The sequence below is a fragment of the Phocoena phocoena genome, chromosome 8, assembly GCF_963924675.1.
Source record: "Phocoena phocoena chromosome 8, mPhoPho1.1, whole genome shotgun sequence".
Lineage (NCBI taxonomy): Eukaryota > Metazoa > Chordata > Mammalia > Artiodactyla > Phocoenidae > Phocoena > Phocoena phocoena.
Genome location: NC_089226.1, coordinates 13,662,228 through 13,683,350, shown reverse-complemented (window position 1 = coordinate 13,683,350; position 21,123 = coordinate 13,662,228). Strand labels below are relative to the sequence as shown.

Genomic DNA, 21,123 nt, shown 5'->3' with positions numbered 1-21,123 from the left:
GTGGCAGCCGTTCAAGTGGACGCCGGCCCTCCGAGCGGCTGGGAGTGGGACCATGAGCAGGGGCTGGGGCTGGCTTTCTGGTGGTCGTTGGCAGGTCCAGGGACTGGGGTGCAGGGTACCGAGCCAGGGGGCGGGGCTGGGGGAGGGAGAGCTGCGCATCAGGTTGGGGCTCTGCCCTCGCTGGAAACCCCACCCTCCTGCCCTGGTCGTCACGGTGCCTGTGGTGGTGCAACAAGGAGGGGCCTCCCCCCCTTGCGGGGGGCTGTCCTGTGCCCTCCCTGTCCAGTCTCCTTAGCCTCCTCTGACCCCCTGCTCTCTCAGGCAGCTGGGCTTGTGGCCAGGCCGGGTGGAGCTGGGTTGGGGACAGCATCCTCAAGGTTCAGAGGTCCTTACCAAGGGGCAGTAGGGAGGGGAGGCCCCCAGATCATAGTAGGGGGCCTGGGCGGGCAGCTTCTGCAGTTCTTCCTCTTCCTGTTGTGGATGCTGCTTCCCAGGCTCCAGGCAAAGGATCTGGAAGAGAAGGGGCTAAGCGGCTGCACGGACTCTTGCACGGGCCTGCTCCAGGCGGCCCTCCTGGAGGGACGTGGATTCCCCTCCTAGGTTCCCATGTGCCCCCATCCTGCATTCACCACTTTGGCGACATCTGGGAGGCACAGGGCAGCCTGAGCCGTTGGCTTTGCAGGCTCTTTCTGACCAGCCCGGGGCCACGCATCAATGGTTATTTTTAAATGAATGATCTGAGAGGTAGAGAAAGAGGTTCCCCTCGTGGGGGGGTGGGGGGTGGCCTGGGTAGGAAGGGTCCTAGTGTGTCATTTCTCAGGGTAGAGGAGGGGAAAGCCCCGACCACGGTCTCTAGCCTGGAGCTGGCCTTGTTGGAACTGGCCAGGGCTAGTGGTGCACTTGGGACTGTCCAGGAGTTCATGGAGTTGGGAGGGCTCTGCCTTCAGGTTGGGCCCCTGCCCTGAGCCCCTCTCCCATTTTTTCAACCCCCTCCCACACTCGAGTGACCCAGGCCCACCTGGATGTCCTCAGGTGCAAGGTGGCTCTGCCTGTTGGGAGAAGGCTCCAGCTTCTGGGCGAAGGGCAGGGTAGTCCTGGGGGAACAGAATGAGGCTCACATGGGGGTCTCTGCCCCAGTCAGGCCACCTGACAGTTACTGGTCCCGGAGGCCCCCCTGCAAGGATGGCCCCGGGCTCAGGAGGCCCAGGTGGCCTCCTGAGTGGCCAGAGATTGGGAGATGTTCACTCAGCGTAGTGGGATGGAGGCTGATAAAGCCTCTCCCATCTTCCCAGCCTGTCCCTCCCTCCAGCCTGGGCCCAGAGCCAAGTAAGTCAGGTGTCCTAGGTTGAAGGACAGTGGGAAATCCACATGGGCCCTCAGCGGGGGCCGGGACCAAGGCGGGGGGACTGAGGCTTCAGGTGCGAAAGCCTATGGGGGCGCTGTAAGTCTCAGTCATTGCGATAAAGAATGTTTTAATGCAATATTTAAAAAACCAAAATGAATGCAAAAATCGATGATGAACAAAATATCAACATTTTAAGTAAAGACGAGGTAAGTAATAGGGCCATGCCAAGCCATATCAGAGCCTGAGGCAAAAAGAAAAATCAGTATTACTGATCCTGTCTTTATTTAAAGTGTTGATATTTTGTTCATTGTGTATTTTGGGCATTCATTTGGATTTTTAAAAAATACTGCATTAGAGTATTATTCCTCACAATGATGGAGGTTTCTGGTGCCTCAGTGAACTTGGTGTCAGAGGTGAGTGTGCCACTCATCTCACCCTGGTCCAGCTGGGAGAAGGTGAGCTTGTGTGAGGCATTTCACCTCTATGCCTCAGTTTCCTCACCATAAACCGTGGATTATAATCGCACACGTACTTCTCAGAGTTGCTGAGAGGATAAAATGCATCTTCGTAAGCCAGCGTAAACGTTGGGAGGTGCCTGTGCGCAGTGAGCTATCTGAAGGCTTCAGCTCTACTGCAGGAGGGTTAGGGTCCCCCTCTCGCCTCTCTGGTGGCAGGAGGAGGAGACAGAGCCTTGGGGTGTGGGGTAGCCCTGAGCCCCTTACAAGTCCGGGTGCTTCAGCAGGAGCCCATGGGGGTGGGCAGCGGGTGGGGTGGGGGAGGTTTGGGGGTACAGAGGATGGGCTGGTTTGCACTCACCCGCCCCCGTCCACCTCCAGCCTGCTCGTCTGCTGCCAGTGATACAGAAAGAAGACAGTAAGAGCCACACTGAGGATGAGGACCACGGCCACCGTGCACCCCAGGAACCTGGCCATACTTCCTGGTCCCCCCTGGGGGAGGGGTTTTTCTGGAACCAAGAGACCAAGGCAGAGAATGAGAGAGTAGGACAGAGGGAGACATAGAGAGAAGAGAGGGAGAGAAAGAAAACTTTTGGAGTCAGAGAGGTGGGCAAAAAGTAAGAATCAGAGGCTGAGGCGGTGTCCTGCCCTAACCCCTTCACCTGCAGCTCCCCTCCCCCTTCATGCTCCAGTTCTGGGGGGGCTGTCCCAGTTAGGGCAGGACAGACCTCATATGCTGGCTCCCCAGGGCCCTGTAATCCCAGCCTCTGCTCTGATCTTGGGATCTGGGGCATGGAGGTGGGAATGGGGGCTGGGGAACACAGGCCAGGCTCAGGGGTGCTCAGGGGTGGGGGTCCCCACACCCTCATTCCATCTCTGGCCCTGCAGGGAAGATCTCTGTTGAGGAGTTTAATTTCCTTCCCCTTCCTACCCAATTAAACAGGCAAATGAACTAATTGGTGCTTTGCCCTCCCAGCTCTGGAGAAAGTGTGAGGATCTGGGGAGGGGAAGATGGGAGCTTGAGGATGAATGGGGATCCTTGGGGGAAACCTAGTCTGTCCAGTGCCTGAGAAGCTGAAAAACACACAGGGCTGGAGTCTAAGGGGAGCGGACTAAGCCTCCCGCCCCCGCTGTCTGGACCCACCTGGGCGTTGCCCCGGGAGCCCTGGCTCCATGGGTGGGAAGTGGGGCTGGGGTAGGTGGCAATCCCTCTCAGTTGCTCTCTGATGACCTGGGCAAATCACCCTGTCTCTCTGGGCCTTGGAAAGAAAAAGGCCTGGGAAGTTGTGAAGTTTTGTCGAATGATTTCTCAGCCTGAGGGGCGGCCACTGGGGGAGGTCCCTGAAGACAAGGACACCAGAGCTGTTGGAACTGAACCTGTGGCCAGGGGCACGTGCTGCTTTCTGGCCAGCCCTGCCAGCCCAGGCTTGGAATGGGAAGCCGTGGATGGCTCCAGGCCTTTCCCTTCCCTCCCTCTGCTGAGCTCCATTTCTCACCTCTGACCTTCCCAACACCGGGGGAGGAAGGGACTGAGGAGAAAATCATATGCATTCCCTTCCCTCCTTCCTCCTCACACCGTATTATACGTAATTAAACAGGAGAGCACCTGAATAGAGACGCTAAATTGAAGTTTGCAATAAACATCATGGAGCCAATTTCCTAAAGCGGGGTTGACAAGCACCTGCCTCTCTCTGTCTCTGTCTCTCTGCTCCATTCCAATGCCCTGAAGGAGTGGGTGTCTGGCAGAGTCCTCCGTAACAGATTGGCTCCCAGTGAATCTGCAGCCCCTCTGGCCGGACTCCTGACCGTGACTGGAACCTGCAGCCTCTGACTCTGCCTCTCCTTTGGTTTAGCAAGCATTTATTGAGGATCTACTGTATTCCAAGACACTATTCTGACCCTGAGCAGCAGAGATGCATAAGTGCACATACCCTGCCTGGCTCCTGAAGTTCACGTTTTTCTCCTGCCATAGCCAGCTCAGCTGGGTAGGCCAGCCCTGTGTGGGATCCAGGCGGGAGGGAAAGACAGCTTCACGTCAGCCCTTTCCCTCAGCTCCCTGCTCCCGGGTGCCCTCTCCCACGCTCTCTCACCCATCACCCCTTCAGTGACTCTGGGGCCACTTCAGCAAGACAGGGAGGCCGCCATCCTTCTAAGGGGCCTTATAGCATGCTTACAATGCAAACAATAATATACGCAAATGAGTTTGTAAAGGCACTAATGTGGCCATTAGAGAAATCAAGGGCCAAAAAGGGTGGGATACTGTGGGCAGGGCCTCAAAGGTGCCAGGGCCAGAGTGGATAACTCTGATTTTGTTCCCTCAAATCGCCCTCTCTCCATGTCCCTCTCAAAATATAAGTGCAAATTCCCTTGGAGGCCCTGGGCCCTGCCTGCTCCACACGGAGGGCCCCACCCTGGTGGAAGAAATACTGGTGGAGGGAAAATGAGAGATGGGGAAGAGAAAAGGGGAAGGCAAAGAGGAGAATCATTCTGAAGTCTCCAACACATCAGGCACTGCCCAGCACCTTGGCTGATTTGGGGTTAGATCCTCACATCAAGCCTGCAAAATTAGATAATGCTATTCTCAGTGAGCCAAATGAGGTTCAGAGAGGTTAAGCACTTCGCCCAGGGTCACCCAGCTTGTCAGTGGCTGAGCAGCCCTTGAACCTGCATCTGCGTAACATTCCCCAATCAGGCCATGGGGTCTTCTTAGCAGTCCTTGGTCCCTCACGTGCATGGAGCTGCCACCCCCTCTCCCTTACAAGACACAGCCCTACCTATCCCCTCACTCCCAGTTGCTTTGTCTCCAGGCCTCCTCCCCCTGACAGCTGTGAGGTGGGGGCCTGGCACTGACCCCAGCTGGAGCCCCGGAACTGAGCCCCCAGACACTCTCTGGTTACACCGGGAAAAATCCGTTCCCCTAGCCCCAGCTCCACAGGCTTTAGGGCAGGACCAGTCACCTGCAGGTAGCCGGGCTGGCCAGGGCTGGAGCATAGGGCCTGGGAGAGCTGGGAATCAGGGTGTGAGGGAGATGGGGGCAAGGGGCCTCCTGGGAGCATCTCCTGTGAGCTAGGATGGGTGCTGGGCTGAGGTTGGTCACATTGGCTTTGTTCTACTAAAAAGGCTCAGAGAGGTTAAGTTACTTGTCTGGAGTCCCACAGCCAGGAACTTCACAGCTGGAATCGGATCCAGGTCGACTTCTGAAGTCCCTCTTTTCCCTATTCTGTGAGCAGGGGCTGGTTGCTTTGCGTCCCGGATGCAGAGTCGGCATCTGTCCTGGCTCAGGCTTCAAGGATGGCCCCCAACCAACTCCTTCTTACCTGTCTCTGGGGTCACACCAGTGATATCCCCTATACCTCAGTGCTCTCACCTGTCACTTGGGGACAGCGTGCCTGGTTTTTGGGTCCCTCAGACTGAGAAACTGAAATCCCCAGTTGGGAAGTAAACACAGACCTGGGTTTTGGCAAGGGGGCTGCAGGCCAGTGACAGTCAGGAGCTTCTTGGCTCTTCCTGGAACCAGACCAGCCCGCTGCCCTGAGGCCCCATGGTGGGGGTGGGAGGAGCTTTAGGTCCCACACAAGGGTCCAACAGTCTCAGTCTGCTTCTCCCTACCACCCCGCTTCTCAGCCATACCTCGTGGGTCCTGAGTCCCAGCCTTTGCTCAGTGATGGACAGTGGACCCAGACATCCTGCTTCACAGCCTGCTCGCTTGCCTACCTGTTGTCCCCCGCTCAGTTCCATAAACACATCCCAACACCTTCCATTTGCCACGCACTGTGCCAGCTGCTGGGGTTTCTACCCCCGGCTAACGGGGAAATCTGACATGTATACAGAGACTCTATTTTATGATTCATGCCCCAAGAGAAGTCTGTCCAAGGTCCAGGACAGGTGTAGGGAAGAGAGTGATTAGTTTTGGGAGTTCTTGGCTTCACAGATGAGGGGCCTTCTGAACAGGGTTTTGAAAGCATAATAGGAGTTCTCCAGGAGAATAAATGGAGAACATTGTAGGCAGGATAAGGAGTGTTGCAGGGACACGTGTGTGAGATGTGGGGTGTATAAGGGAAATTCCAAGCATTGGCTATGTCTTGGAAATTGGGTTCAAAAGAGGATAGACAAGGCATGAATCTGGGGAGAGGTATGTAGGGAGTGGACCTGGCTCAGAGGTTAGGTTTTATCCATAGGTAATGTAACCCCTCTCTTCTGCTGCCCCTGCCTGGGGACAGAGATGCCGCTTTCTCAGGAGCTGGACTGACCCAGGCTCTCCTGTGGGCTGACCTTCCAGGGCTCCTTGGGGAGCACTTGGCCCTCCTTCCCACGAAACTGTCCTGGGTCGGTCTGCTGTCTGCTCGCCTTCTGTGGCACAGGCCGAAGAGGTGTTTCCGGGGGACCAGTAGCTCAGAGGAAGCTGGGTGTCTGGACTCGGCGCGGATGCTGGTAGGTAGGATTGGCTGTGGGTGGGGCTGATTTCACTGCCAAGGGCCCGCCCACCCACCGGGTCAGAGTCCCTCTGGCCGTTTCTCCAGCCCAGGGGTGTGGGAGTGGCTCCTTCCTGCTGGCCAGAGGTGGGCAGCCAGGACTCGAGTCCTTGTGTTCAGCTTGCTCCAGCTCCTGTCTCTCTCTCATTTCAATGCTTTCTTCCCATGACTCCAAGTGGGGCGGTTGCTGCACCATCACACTGGGGGATTGTGGGAATATCCTCTCTCCTTGCCCAGGAGGGAATACATCCCTCTCCTCCCCTGCTCAGTCCATATAGAAAAGCACCCTTTCATGTGCTTTTTTGTGACCCAGGTGGTGAGGGAGCCCACTCAGAGGCCTGGAACTGAGTGAGTCACAGAGCCCTTTCCTCAGCTCGATGCAACCAGCACGACTACCTGGCCAGCACGACTCAGACTCAGCCAGGCCTCTGCCTTCTCCTTGCCTTGGGCTACAGGCCGAAGAGGCTGACCGTAGGAGCTGCTGGGAGACCCTGCCTCCCTCTTCCCTGAGGTGGGCTCCTGGTCATTCCCCCTGCCCTGGGCTGGGTTGCCCTTCGGCTTTGCGTCTGCCCTGGTGGGTTAGTATTAGTGCAGAAAGCCTTTGACCACAGAATTTTCTCTGGTTCTGCACTCAGGTGGAGGTCAGTTTGCAATCACCCTCTTTGGCCCCTCTGGATGGAGACCGGGGGCTCTGGGCTCTGCAGCCCTGCCCTCGTTTCTCCCTCACCTCTGACTTCCATGTCATCTGTCTGGAGCACACATGAATTATGGAAAGTGTTCAGCACTGTGCCTGGCCCATAGTCAATATGTAGTAAATGGCTGCTATTTTTGTTGTTAGCTACTCCATAAATGCATATTGACAGTGGTGATGATGTTGGTGATGATGATGTTGGTGGTGATGATGTTGGTGATGATGATGTTGGTGGTGGTGATGTTGATGGTGGTGATGATGTTGATGGTGATGACGAGGTTGATGGTGGTGATGATGTTGATGGTGGTGATGATGTTGGTGATGATGATGTTGATGGTGGTGATGATGTTGGTGATGATGATGTTGATGGTGGTGATGATGTTGATGACGAGGTTGGTGGTGATGATGTTGGTGGTGATGATGTTGATGGTGGTGATGATGTTGGTGGTGATGATGTTGATGGTGGTGATGATGTTGGTGATGATGATGTTGATGGTGGTGATGATGTTGATGGTGATGACGAGGTTGGTGGTGATGATGTTGGTGGTGATGATGTTGATGGTGGTGATGATGTTGGTGGTGATGATGTTGATGGTGGTGATGATGTTGATGGTGGTGATGATGTTGATGGTGATGACGAGGTTGGTGGTGATGATGTTGGTGGTGATGATGTTGATGGTGGTGATGATGTTGGTGGTGATGATGTTGATGGTGGTGATGATGTTGATGGTGATGATGTTGGTGGTGATGATGTTGATGGTGGTGATGATGTTGATGGTGGTGATGATGTTGATGGTGATGATGATGCTGATGGTGGTGATGATGTTGATGGTGATGATGTTGGTGGTGATGATGTTGATGGTGGTGATGATGTTGGTGGTGATGATGTTGGTGGTGATGATGTTGATGGTGGTGATGATGTTGGTGGTGATGATGTTGATGGTGGTGATGATGTTGATGGTGATGACGAGGTTGGTGGTGATGATGAAGTTGATGGTGGTGATGATGTTGATGGTGATGATGTTGATGGTGGTGATGATGTTGGTGGTGACGATGTTGATGGTGGTGATGATGTTGATGGTGATGACGAGGTTGGTGGTGATGATGTTGCCACTTCTCCCCTCTCTGGAGTCCTGGCTTCTTCCCTGAGCTAGCATGCTGGGCCAAATTACACCTGTGGCCACCTTAGCTTACTATCATATATATGATACCATACCTGTATTCCATGTGCTTTTACTTAAATTACCTCATTTGATGCCCCCACCCCATTGCCTCTGTTGACAGATGTCTAACTGAAAGCTCAGAGAAAGTTAATAAAATGCTCAAGGTCATACATCTCACTGATGATGGAAGTGAGGTAGGAACCCAGGTGTCCGGGTCCTCAGTGCAGAGCTCTGAGCGGCCTTGATGAGGAGAGACCTGTTCATCTGCGGGGGAAGACAGGCCAGCTCCTTCCTGAGTGTGCCACTTACTTAGCTATAGAATCTTGGGCAAGTCACTCCAATTCTCTGAGCCTCACCCGTAGAATGGGAACCACAACAGGGCTGTTGTCAGCTGTAAATGAGCTAGTGCGTGTCAGAGCCCTCAGCACAGTGCCTGTGCCACTCAGTGCCTAATAAGCATTGGTTCAAGGAGGGCAGGGGACGTGTCTGCTCCTTGGGCAACTCCCAGGCAGCTCGGGCTGGGACCCCTCCTCTAATCTTGCCTGTGACCCGCTCTCATCCCCGCCCTCAGCTTTCCCTAGTCCCTTGCTGGTCACGATCTGCAAAGCCAACTTGTCTAGGCCTGTGCAGGCCTTAGGACATCCAAGTGTGTGTGAGTGTATGTGTGTGTGAGTCTGTGTGTATATGGGTGTCTGTATGTATATGTGTATGGGTGTATACGTATGTATGTGGGTGTATATGTGTACATGTGCATGTGTGTGACACAGAGAGAGAGACTGTGACACTCCTTGGGGAGGGCTGAGGGCAGTCACTTCCCACTCTGCACACAGCATTCCCGCCATCTGGAATGCTCTCCCCAGTGTCACCAGGGTCCCAGCCCCTCCCACCCAGCCCTTCACACCTTGAGTTGTCATTAGGGGGAAAAAGGAACATGAGGGAGGCTAACTTTCCCAGAAGCCCACCCCTCGCCACAGGGTTTGCTCCCAGAGCCCTCTGCAAAGTTGGGTCCAGCTGGAGAGAGTTACTGGGATTTCACGCACATTCCTGGGGGGAGAGGGACTATCTCCCTGTTGGGGACCCTGCCAGGCAGGACCCTGAGCCCCAGCCCTCTCAGAGGGAGGAAGATGAGTGAGGCTATTGCCCAGCGAGCTGGGGAGGGCCAGGGGGCACAGGGAAGCCATTTGTCTGTCATGCACCCTGTGGGCTGGGCTGGGCACTCCCTTCCGCCCCCCTGGGTGCCCTCTCCCCTTATCTGTCAGCTCCTATCTCCTTCCTCCCTCTCTCACAAAGGGCTGCTTTGAAGGGGAAAGAAGGACCAAATCTGAGAAGGCACACAGAGCGTGGGGAAAATAATGGCCTGGATGCTCCAGTATTTCTAGTGCTGTGACCTTAGCTGCTCTGAGCCTCAGTTTTCTCCTCTGTAAAGTGGAGAAATGGCAGAAATAAGTGAGATAACGCACACGGAGCTCCTGGGGTAGAGCGGCCTCTAGGAATTGTAGCAGCAGCAATAGTAGCGTTCTAACATCAGTGGTGTTCTCGGTGATTCCGACATTGAAGCACAATGTTGGTTCCCTCCTTTGCCTGGATTGTGGGGGAGGGACTGACCACCTCTGGTGAGCTCCAGATTCTTCCAGCCCCAGCAGGTGTTCCTTCATTACCCCTCACTGCTGCCCTCGGGAGCCACGGTCCAGCACCCAGCAGTAGGAAGCCTGGGCAGAGCAAGGGGCCCCGGGCTCTGCCCTCACAGAAACCAAACCTCACTGGGCTGGGGTCGGTGTCACCTGATGTCTCAGGCAGGCTCCCCAGCCCCCTTCCCACTCTCAGCTGCTGGGCACTGCACAGAGACTTCCTGCACTGTTGGAGCCTCCACTGTCCCTTGCGGAGGGGGAGAGACCAGGGGGTCAGGGTGGCCCTGCGGGAGCCTCCTCTCTCTTCTAGTCTGGTTGGAACTACTACAGCCATGGCCTGCCTCCCTGGGGTTGGGATGAGACGTCATGAGTGACAGGGTCACGTCTGACCCTGCCTCACTGTGGCATGATGGTATCAGCTCTGTGCGTGGAGCAGAAAGGTGTGAAGTCCAGGGCAGCTGAGACGATTCCTAGGCATGGTCTGGGGGTTGGGCTGAAGGCTACGATAGCCGGTGGATTCCAGAGCAGGCTCAGCCACAGGGCATGGTCTGGAGCTGGTTCAGGGTGCCAGTGGTGGGTGGGAGGAGGGGACAGCAGACTGACGGCCCCTTCCCCGCCCCGACATGCACACTGCCCGAGGTCTCGGAGACAGCCTATCATCCAAGCCCCTGCTCCCTGTGGGGACCCATCACTCGTCCCAGTCTTGGTGGGTGCCCAGGGGGACCGTCACCACCCACAAAGCCCAGGACTTCCCCTGCACGGTTTGAGGGATGGCCGGGGAAGGGGCTGCCTCTCCAGCTCTTTCAGGCTCTTCCCCCGCTGCTCCCCCTCTGAACAGGCTCTGGTTTTGGGGGAGGGGTCCCATGGGTCTCATTATGGACCCATAATGGTCTCCACACACCCCCTCACCCACTGCCTAAACTTCATGCTACAACAGTCACTGCCTATGAGGATAAACTTCTTCCATTTTAATTTATCTGGGGCAAGATGAGCCATTCCCAAAAGGAGTGTTACTAGGAAAATAAGAAGAATAGGAAATAAAAACATACAGGGGTGGCCAAGTTCATGGAGGACCTACTTCTTCTCCTAAGGTAATTTACCATCTAGCCACAGACTCACTAGAAATCTCTGAAGGTCAGTGCTGCTGGCAGAAAGCTTGGGCAGAAAGCCCTGGGAGGAAGTGAGGTCTGTCACTGGAGGTATTCTAGCAGGGCCTTGATGCTTCCTTGGTGGGGAATGACCTTGACAGCTCACTACATAATGATGGTCCTTCACTTCCGCATAGAACTTCACGGTTTACAAAAGGGCTTTCGCTGGCGTTCTGGAGTCTTTGGTGTAATCCTAGGAATTAGGCACAGCAAGGATTAACATCACTGTTTCGCAGACGAGAAAACTGAGGGACAAGAGAGAAGTGGCTTTTCCCAAAGTCACAGGGAGGTGGTGGCCACACTTGCTGGGATCCACATGTTGAGCCGCCAGGGCAAAGCTGCTCCACCCTCAGGGCGCCCGTGGTTCTTTCCTGACTCAGTCTCTCGTGGATGCCCATCCCACTTACCTGCCCCTTCCTCCAGGGTTGGACCACATTTGCAGGGTACTTAGGAGGTGGCTGGAGGTGATTCTGGAGTTAATGGGGCCTCAGCAGGGAGAGTGGAAACACCTCTACAGGGACACATTAACCAGATAAACTGGGGGCTCTTGAGGCTTCTGGGAGGGGCTGGGTGGGGAAGGAGACCTGAAAAGGCTAGAATTCTGGAAGCAAAGAGCCAGAAGCTGAGGGGCTATGTCTGTCTCCCTGCGAGTCACGGGTGTTGATGTTTTAGCTGTCTGTCCATCCTGGGCAGGGGTCCTCTGCAGGACCCCTCTCCTTGTGGCAAATCTCTCAAATCAAGTGTATACTGAGAGTAGTACTCAAAACGAGGGGATTTAGATATGGAAATTCTACGTTAAAATGCTGTGAAATTCAATGGTGCTTCTCTGGGCCTTCCCAAGGTGGGGAATGCACCGCACACAGGAGGAGCTCTGGTTCTTAGAGGGGGTGCGCTGGGCTTGGCGGGGGAGATGAGCTCCAATGCCCTGGGGTCGCTGGGGGCCAGGGGTTCGGAAGGCGCAGCAGATCTGGAGGCCTTCAGGATCTGGACACTTCTGGGGAGGTGAGGAGGAGAGGAACAGCTAGTTCTGGCAAGTTCTCTGAGTGGCACCATGGTAAGCCCGAGAGATTTGATTAAATTTGTTCATCCCTCTCAAGTTGAGGGGAAAACAATCTCAAGAAAAGAAACAGGGGACACCTGGGCTCTGGGTCCTTCTTGGGAAAAACACTGGAAGAGGTCAGACTTGGATTGGGGGTGGGCGTCTGGGTGGGGGAGGTGTGGGATCGTATTGCCTGTGCACAGGCCACGTGCCTCGTAACACCTGCCCCTCGCTGCAGCCCGCGAAGTAGGCCTTATTGTCTCTATTTTACCCCACTTGCCCCAAATCACCAAGCTGATAAGAGACAGATTTGGTGACTGAACCCAGGTCTGTATGACTCCCAAACTGGGCCCGCCCACCAATGCATGCGTGCCCCTAGGCCGTGCTTCGGGATCCTGGAGTACTACCTCAAAGGGGCCTGTGTGTGTTCCACACATTTCGTAAGTTATAAGCGGGTGTAAAACTGTGACCATGGTGGCATTTTGTTTCTTTTCAATGGGAGGTTCAGTAGGGAGCGAAGAGCACCTGGCTTGGAGTCAGAAGGCCTGGGTCCAAGTTATGAGTCAACCACCCGCCACCTGTGTGACTTTGGGCCAGACATTTAACATCCCTGAGCCCCGGGTTAATCGTCAGCTAAATGGGGTTCCTTGCTGACTTCCTCAGCTGGCTGTGAGGATCCTGGGGTGCCGGGTGCCCTCCGGCTACCCAAAGCGCCTGGTCTAGTCTAGTTGATTCCTGATGCAAACATTTACCTGGAGGTCCTCCCCACGCTGGGTATTCTACGTCTTCTCCAGATCACTTTCGTTTTCCAAAATCATCTCTGATACCATCTCTTCCAGGAAGTTTTTCCTGTGAGCCCCACCTGCCCCTGATGACTCCATCTGATACCAAACGTGGTTCCCACAAGCTCAGTCAATCCCTGCCTGGGATACTCGCTGCTTTGTGTACTGAAACTTGTGTCAGGCCCAGGATCCCCCCAGGAGTTGGGCTGGTGTGGCCCCTTCTCCTGTCTCTTCTCCCACTCTGTTGTCAGGACATGACTCTGCCCTTTAGGAGGGCTGCAGGCAGTGGGAAGGGTGGTACAATGGTTAGAGCATGGCCTCTGAGGCCAGACTGCCTGGGTTCGAAGCCCAGCAAACTCTGTGACTTTGGACAACTCTCTTCATTTCTCTGGTAATGATGGGAATAGTAATTCTAAGTCTGAGGTAAGGATTTAATATCATAGAGTAATTTGAACAGTGCTTGACACTTGTGAGTGATATTATAAGTCTTAGCTATTAGTAAAAACTCTTGATTCACTGTGTAATTTCCAAATGTTATATAAATGTAAGGAATTCTTACTGTTGTTAGCCTTCTGGGACTCGATTTCCCCATTTGTGGGTTGGGGCAAATGATCTTTGAGGTTGCTCTGTCTCTAATGGTCTATAATTCTAAAATAGGTAGATAGATGTCTTGCTTGGGATCTGCACGTGTTGTGCTGTAGGGACAATAGGATAGGGCAAAGGACGGGGCACCCCAGGACCCAGGCTCAGGAAGGGAGAGGATGGTTGCTGGGAGGTGATGGCAGAAAACACCTAAAAGGAGGAAGCAGGTGTTGGAGGGTGAGTTTTCCCAATCAGGGGGTTCCTGTGTGCCGTTTTCACCCAGAGCCTGCGGGAAGGCCAGTACCAACCAGCTTTGGGCCCCAGTTCCCTTGTGAGCCTGTGATGTCTCCTGAAAGAGCTGCACGTAAGGGACCTACACTTTTCATTGAACGAAACCCCAAGTCTTTCTAGGGTGAACTCCGGAGAAAAACCCTGGAGACACATAGCAGCTGACCCCCCCTAAGTACGCTGTCAGAGGAGACATGCGGAGCCCACTCCCACTGTGGCTTTCCCAGTGGGGACCGCTTCTCTGCACATCCCTTGTAAAGGCTTGGATCTCTGCTCTGCTAGCAGAGCAGATCCGTCACTTCTCTGCAGAGGAGGGTGGCATGGGGTGTTCTCACCAGTGAGGGGGCTGCTGCCCACCCTCCCCCATATTCCCCCTCCTGCAGCAAGCCAGACTCCTCTGGAAGCTACCCCTGCTCACTATCACCCCAGACACCTGGCCTCAGGATCAATTACAGTAGATAGAGACAATGGAATGGGGCGTGGTGATTCATCACTGTCAGGGCTGCGGGGGACCTCTCACCCCAGCCCCGCTTTGTCTCCAGGGGTCGCCCAGGAGAGGCCACCAAGCTCCCATCTCCCCGGTTCTTTGTTCCACACGTAGAAAGTCATGAAATCAGAGAGGCAAAGGGTTTTGCTCAGAGTTACTGGGTGAGACGTGGCAGAGAGGAAGCAGAGCTCAGCCTCCTGATTCCCAGTCCAGGCATCTTTCCAGCACACTACCTGCCTCCTGCCTTCGGTCCAGCCCTGACCACCTGCACTTCCCTGCCAACCCATTGTCATCATCAGCGAAAAGCCCATCTGGGTGTGGCTCACCGTCCCCTGCCCTTGTTTTGGTGAAACTCCAGGAAAACTGCATAGCTTAGAAATCGACCGTGGGGAGCAGATGAAGGTTTCCCAGCTAATTCCACCCAGTGTCATCCTCGTGATACTTCGACAGCTCATTTCAGCCACAGGGCATTTCTTTGTGTCTTGTGTCAGAATTCCCGATTGCCAATGGTTGGCCCTTCCTTCCTGCTACTCTGGGACTCTTCCAGAGCACACACCATCCTCCCTCCTCTGGCTCTACCTGTCCTGTCCCCGCCTCCCCAGGGCCTCCTAGGTACCTAGAACAGGGACCTGTCCCCAGATGACCACAGAGTGGCTGGATGGACACTAACCCATCCTCCAGGGAATGCATGACAATGGATTTTTCAAAAAAAATTTTTTAAAGTCTAGGACCCTTTCAGAACTCCAAACCTCTGATAGTCATATGAAAGTGTTGACATCCTTAGTCATCAGGGAAATGCAAATTAAATCACGAGATACCTCTATGCCCTTGCCAGATGGCTAAACCTAGAAGGATAGATGATACCAAGTGTGGGCAAGGAAGTGGAGGCATCAGAACCCTCTTACACTGGGGCATAAACTGGAAAACCGTTTGGCTGTATCTATCAATCCTAATTCCGTTCTAAACAGAAATGAGTGTTAAGTGCTCCAAAGTTACATACAAGACTGTTTGCAGCAACTTTATTCATAATTGCCCCAAACCGGAAACCACACACGTATTCACTAATGACAGAATAGAGGACTTACATTGTAGCAAATTCACACGATAGAACGTTACACAGCGAGGAGAGGCACACTGCAGATACATCTCATAGAAATCGTACTGAGTGAAAGAAGCCAGGCACACAAGTAAGTGCGCACTTCGCGTGATTCCATTTATGTGAAGTTCCAGAATGGGGGTGTTTGCCAGAGAGGGAGCTTGAACGAGCCTCCGTGACTTGATCTGGGGCTGATGACGTGGGGGTATACATATAACATGGTTATAAAAATATGGAGCTCTTCCCTTAAGGTTTGACACTTTACTGTTTGTATCCCTCAATACAATTTTCCTTTAAGTTAAAAATAACAAAGGGTTAAAACCTGACACAGAATCCTGGAAAGTAAAACAGTGGAAAGTTGAGACCCATCCTCTTGCCTCCCACCTCAGGAGGCTCTGGGGCATTCCTGAAGATGAAACTCTGGAGGGCATGCTGGAAGGCTTTGCTCTGGAGTAACTGTGGCCTCATGTTCCCACGGCTGGCCCCAGTCCCCCACCCCCCGGCGGTGGCCTAGCGTCGGAATCCCCACCAAAGCCATGCCCTTGAGGGGCACATCGCAGCCCCTCGATGTCTGTGTCCCTCCCACTAGCTGGTGGGTCTTTGCGTGGGATGATGCAAATCAGGGAGAAAGGAACTAAGGGGATGGTCACCCCACAGCCAGGAAGGCGCAGAGCTGGGATTCTACTTGGACTTGTCAAGAGTCCGAGTGCCTGATGTCGTCTCTATGACAGGTTCTGTCTCCATGCTGCAATCTGCTGCTGCTAAGGGCTGTTGCACAGTGGGGAAAATAATAGTAAGAGCTAATATTATCCTAGCTTAACCGAGCACTTACTCTGTTCCAGGCATTGTGTTAAGTGCTTTATAAAGGGATGATTCTCCTTTAATCCCCACAGCAGCCCTCTGTGGTAGGTGCCAGTGTTATCTGCTTTACAACTAACTTTCTCTCTCTATAACTATCTTTATTCATCCCAGCAGTCTGTTCACATGGATTGAGAAATAAAGCTGGGGGAAAGCAAGCAACTCGCCTAAGGTTCACACAGCGGACAAGTGGTAGGAGTAGGGATTGAATCGAGATCAATGGACCCTAAGGCCCTGCCTCTTTCCTTTTACCAGGTTTTCAATAGATGTCGAGTGTGAACTCAACTGATGATAGAACCAGCATCTGAAAGGATCCCAACAGGCTGAAATGCTGACTTTGCCATTAAGATAAAACAGAGCAGAGATACATGAAAAGCGCCACATTCAGGAGAAAAATAGGCAGCCCAAGTGCAGGTGAGAGAGGTCTGCTCAGAGGCAGCACACGTGAAAAAGACTCAAAGGTTTATTCATCCACCCGTCCATCCACCCATGCATCTGGAAATTTAACCACCACAACTGAGCCCCTCTGTGTTCCATACCATCACCATGAGGTCAGCTGGGTTGGCTGTGCCACAGAGTAAGAGAGAGTACACCAGGTTCAGGGAGGACGTGCAGAGAGTCTCCCACCCCTCCACCCCCATCGCCTGCTGGTCAGATCAGTTCCTGGAAACAGCATGTATTCCCTGGCCCTCAGAATGGGAGGGAGCTGGTAATGGGTTTTCTTCAGGAACAGCTGGAGTAATGGGGTGTTTTTAAAGGCTCTTTTTTTTTCTTAGAGCAGTTTTAGGTTCACAGCAAAATTGAAAGACACAGAGATTTCCCATATACCCCCCTGCCCCCAAATATTCACAGCCACCACTACCAAAATCTCTCACCGAAGTTGTACATATGTTACAATCAGTGAACCTCCAGAGACACAGTATGACCACACAAAGTCCAAAGATAACTGGGATTTTTGATGTGAGTCAACTCACAACAAGTCAACTCCGCCAAGGCTTGAACCCAGGTTTGCCTGACTCCTAAGTCCAGGTTCCTAACAGGTGTGTTGCTAAGTGGCCTGGTGACTAGAGCAGAGGGAGAATCACATGAAAAAGAGGTTGGGCCAGGAGTAATCATCTCCAAATACCTGAAGGACTGTCCTAGGAAGGCCAGATCATGTAGCTTCTCAGGGAAATACCTAGACCAATGGGTGAAACTTAGGGGAGGGAAATTTCGTCTGAATAGAGAAGTTGCCCTTTGATGCTAGGGCTTAGCTCTAGAGGCAGTGCGGTGCCCCTCTCCAGAGGCACCTGGGATGCTTGGAGGACAGCCCTGCCTTGGGGAGGTTGGGCCGTGCCACCTGCAAGATCTCTCGACTCTCACTTGGATGAGTTCGGTTTGGTTCAACCTTTATCGACCACCCACTCTGTCCACCCTGGGCTGGGTGCTGAGGATGAATAAGACGGGGTCTCAGCCCTCCAGGGGCTTACAGCCTGGTAGGAAGGCAGCTTGTGTGGTCCTATCACTTGCTGACTCTTTTCTCATCCATGGAGGCTCTCTCGCGGCTGAGGGTTCCATGGAGATGAGCTGGCCACTAACTGAGGGGACAGTGGGTGGGAGGAGTTCAGGCTGAGGGCACCCTAGCCTGCCGGTCTGTGAGTCAGTTATTCCCCCAAAGGTCTTTGCTCCCTGTTGAATGGAATGCCTTCCTCAGAGAAGGCTCTGGAGGGGGCCTCGGCTAGTCCTTGGGCAAGGAGGAAAGGGCATACGGGGCCCTGTGTGCCACCTTCCCTCTCTGTCTCTCTCCAAGGGTTCCCCCTCTTCTGCCTAACTGGACTCTAAGGGCACTATCACTGTCCTTCATAAACCCCATTGGCTTCTTCTAAGGTGGGATCACTGAGGAGCGACATCGCCATTCAGGGCGGGCCTGCGAGACTGCCTGCCTGAGCTTTTAACTCAGGATCCCACTTTCCCTCTCACAGGTGCCCAGTGGCCAAGCGCTCAGGAATGTTCTAAACCCAGAAAACCTGCTTCGTTAGTGTTACAAACACGGGTCCACCCTGGCTCCCTACTTGCCTCCAGGGACTGGCCTCCACTGCAGTCACTGTCATCCAGGATCCCGTCTCAGAGGGGATGAGAATGGCGATGATGAAGATGATTGATGATGGCGACAATACAGAGCATATTTGGCACCCAAACTCTTATGTGCATTAACTCACCGAATCACCTAACCACCCACCCCTCAGTCCCAGTTTCCCATCTCACGACGTGCCTCTTCCTCACGATTGACACCTTGGACGGCCTCTGCCTCCACACCGGCCGCTCTGACTCTGGCTGTACACTGGAACCTCCTGGGTAGCTTGTTGAAAATACAGCTGTCTGGGTCCCAACCCTAGAGCTCTGACCCTATTGGCCTGGGGGTGGGGCCTGGATATTTGATTTTGTAAATCCCCAGGTGATTTGGGTTGTGTGTCCAGGGTTTAGTTCCCTGGCTCAATGGAGCCTGCGGTGTGTGTTGATGATGCCCTGGGGCTGGTTCTTGAGCCAAGCAAGGCCATTCCTATACCTTTCCTAGCTTGGGGTGAGTCTGGCCAGAAGGGCCAGCTTAGATGTGGCCCAAGGCAATGAAGCGAGGGTGCCCTCCGGCTAGGGAAGGCGTGGCTGGCAGAGAGGAGGGAGGGAAGGGGGCAGTGCTTGCAGCTTCTCATCTGGGAGTTGATGCTGGGGTTGGGGACTGGGATTTGGCCTGGCTCTGCCATCCGGCCTATAAGCCGAGGCAGAAAATAGGGTTTGGGGGCCCTATACGCCAGTACCAAGCTGGAGCCCAAGCGTTGCTCCCCAGAAGTGTCTGGCTGTGGGGAGAGGACAGAGGGGGTCTAGGAGCAGGGTCTGGCTGCTGTTCTCCTCCAGCTTTCACAGAGCCCTTTCCTCTTCCATTTTCCCACCAACCTATGTGCCTCTCATTCCTCAAAACCATTGCAGATACCACCTATGATATTCTGACTTCTAACAGGAAGTGTATATATGGCCTTCGTCTTGTTCCTGGCGCAAATCCTAAAGCCCTTGGAATTTCCTAAGGAATAAGAGTGAGAGAGGTGTCTTGTCATTCTTAGGACATCCCTTTCCACCACGCCTGAGTTTATGTTAATGGGCTGGCTTTTGGAAAGCACCTAAGGATGGGGGTTGGGTGCCAGGCAAACGAACCAAGTTTGGAGCTTCCGACCCCAACCCTGACCTCTGCGGAGGGGAGAGGGGCTGGAAATTGAGTTCAGTCACCAATGGACAATAATTTAATGGATCATGCCTATGTGAGGAAGCCTCCATAAAACCCTGGAAGGACAGGTTTGGAGAGCTTCCAGGTTGGTGCTGGGAGGGAATGGAAGCCCCACGCCCCTTCCCATATACCTTGCCCTCTGCATCTCTTCCACTTAACTGTTCCCGAGTGGGATCCTTTTACTCTAAACCAGTAATCTAGCGAGTAAACCGGTTTCCTGAGTTCTGTGAGCTGCAGGGAGGGGGTCGTGGGGACCTCTGATTATAGCCAGCCAGTCAGAAGCACAGGTAACAACCTGGACTCGTGATTAGCAGCTGGAGTGGGAGGAGTCTTATACGACTGAGCCCTTAACTGTGAGATCGGATGCTACCTCCAGGTAAATACTGTTAGAATTGAGTTGATTGCTCGGTGGTGTGAGAAAAAACTACATCAGCCCCGGGACCAGAATCACACCGCCTTTTCCAGGAAGTCTTCCCCATGGGTCCTGTCTGACCGACGGCTCCCCTCAACACCAAGTGTGGCTCCCAAAAGCCCAGTTTACACCTCATGGACGTTTGTTCTATTCTGGGGCCGTGGGGGAGGGGTACTGAGCCTTGGGTCACATCTAGTATACCCCCAAGGGAGTCAGGCTGGTGCCACCCCTTCCCCTGGATTCCTCCTCCTCCTCCTGCTCCCAGGACATGGCCTTGTCCTTGAGCGTATTTAGCACATGCTTTCTGATGGTCTGGTTACCAAACCTTAGTTTTCTTTCTAGGCTCCAGTTCTCCACATGCTGAACGAGTGTGTTGGACTAGAACGATCTCTTTTATTAGAAGAATGAATATAAGATGCTAAATTCCAAGTCGTCCTGGAATACTCTTAACACACCTTTGGTCTGGGGAACTTCTACACATCCTTCAAGGCCCAGTGGAAAATTCACCTCTTCTATCAAGCCTTTCAGACCTTCCCAGACAAAATTAGTCATTCCCATTCTGTGCTACCATGGCACTTTACACATAGCTCTGCTTCAGTCCATGGCCAGCATGGCACTGTTTTGGGGTTTAGGACCCTGGAGGCTCTGAATTCTTTGAGACCAGGGACTCTGGGTGGGACTGTCACAGGCTCGCACAGTGCCTGGCCCAGGGTGGCCAAATGAAGGAATGCATGAGTGGATAAATGAATCCCTCAATTCATCAAGTTCATTCCCTTAACCATCTGCAGAGGGTAAGGTAAGGAGGATGGGAGAGAGGACTCCTTGGTATCCAGAGAGGAGCTTTGGCTGCCCAGCTATCTCAGTTCTGAGCCACAGTCGAGGTAAGGCAATGGTGGGCACACCCCAGGGGGACCTTGGCCTCTCAGGTGGATCCTGTCTCCAAGCCATCCAGCGTTTTGTCCTCTGCTCTGCTGAGGATGTGGGTGGAGCACGGGGGCAAGGGTTGAACTTTGGGCAGAAGTAGCCTAAGTAGCAGAAGGTTCTTCCAAAGCCGAGCTCGACTAGAAAGCTACGTGTGTCCTGGCCTCCTGGTATCTTGGGGGATGGGGCTGTGCCTGGGACTAATTGGCTTGCCCTCCTTCGGCTGCCGGAGAAAGTCTTGGCTAATTTGCCGGAACGTTCTAGTTAAATGCCAATTAGGACATTCTGTCCATTGCTCTCTTCCAGTATATTAATAATGTAATTAAGCATTTATTGCCTGTGCAAATTAAAAATTAACTTAAATGGACAGCCTAGAGAACTGAGGAAATGACCGCTTAAACAACCAATTTGCATCTCACTCGAGTGTCGACATCCAAACACAGTCTAAGGTGCTGGGTTTGACCTTCCAGTGAGGGACCCAGCCAGCTGCCAACAGCTGCTGG

General features: G+C 53.6%; 1 protein-coding gene across 1 annotated transcript in view; it reads right to left on the bottom strand.

The window, feature by feature from the left end:
- Positions 1-372: 372 nt before the first annotated feature.
- Positions 373-21,123, bottom strand: part of NECTIN1 (nectin cell adhesion molecule 1) — a 90,417-nt gene continuing 69,666 nt past the window's right edge. The window contains exons 5-7 of the mRNA XM_065882270.1: positions 2,162-2,309; positions 1,019-1,094; positions 373-510 (exon numbers count right to left, since the gene is read on the bottom strand). Coding sequence (XP_065738342.1) covers positions 373-510; positions 1,019-1,094; positions 2,162-2,309 — 362 coding nt within the window. The remainder of the gene's footprint in view (positions 511-1,018; positions 1,095-2,161; positions 2,310-21,123) is intronic.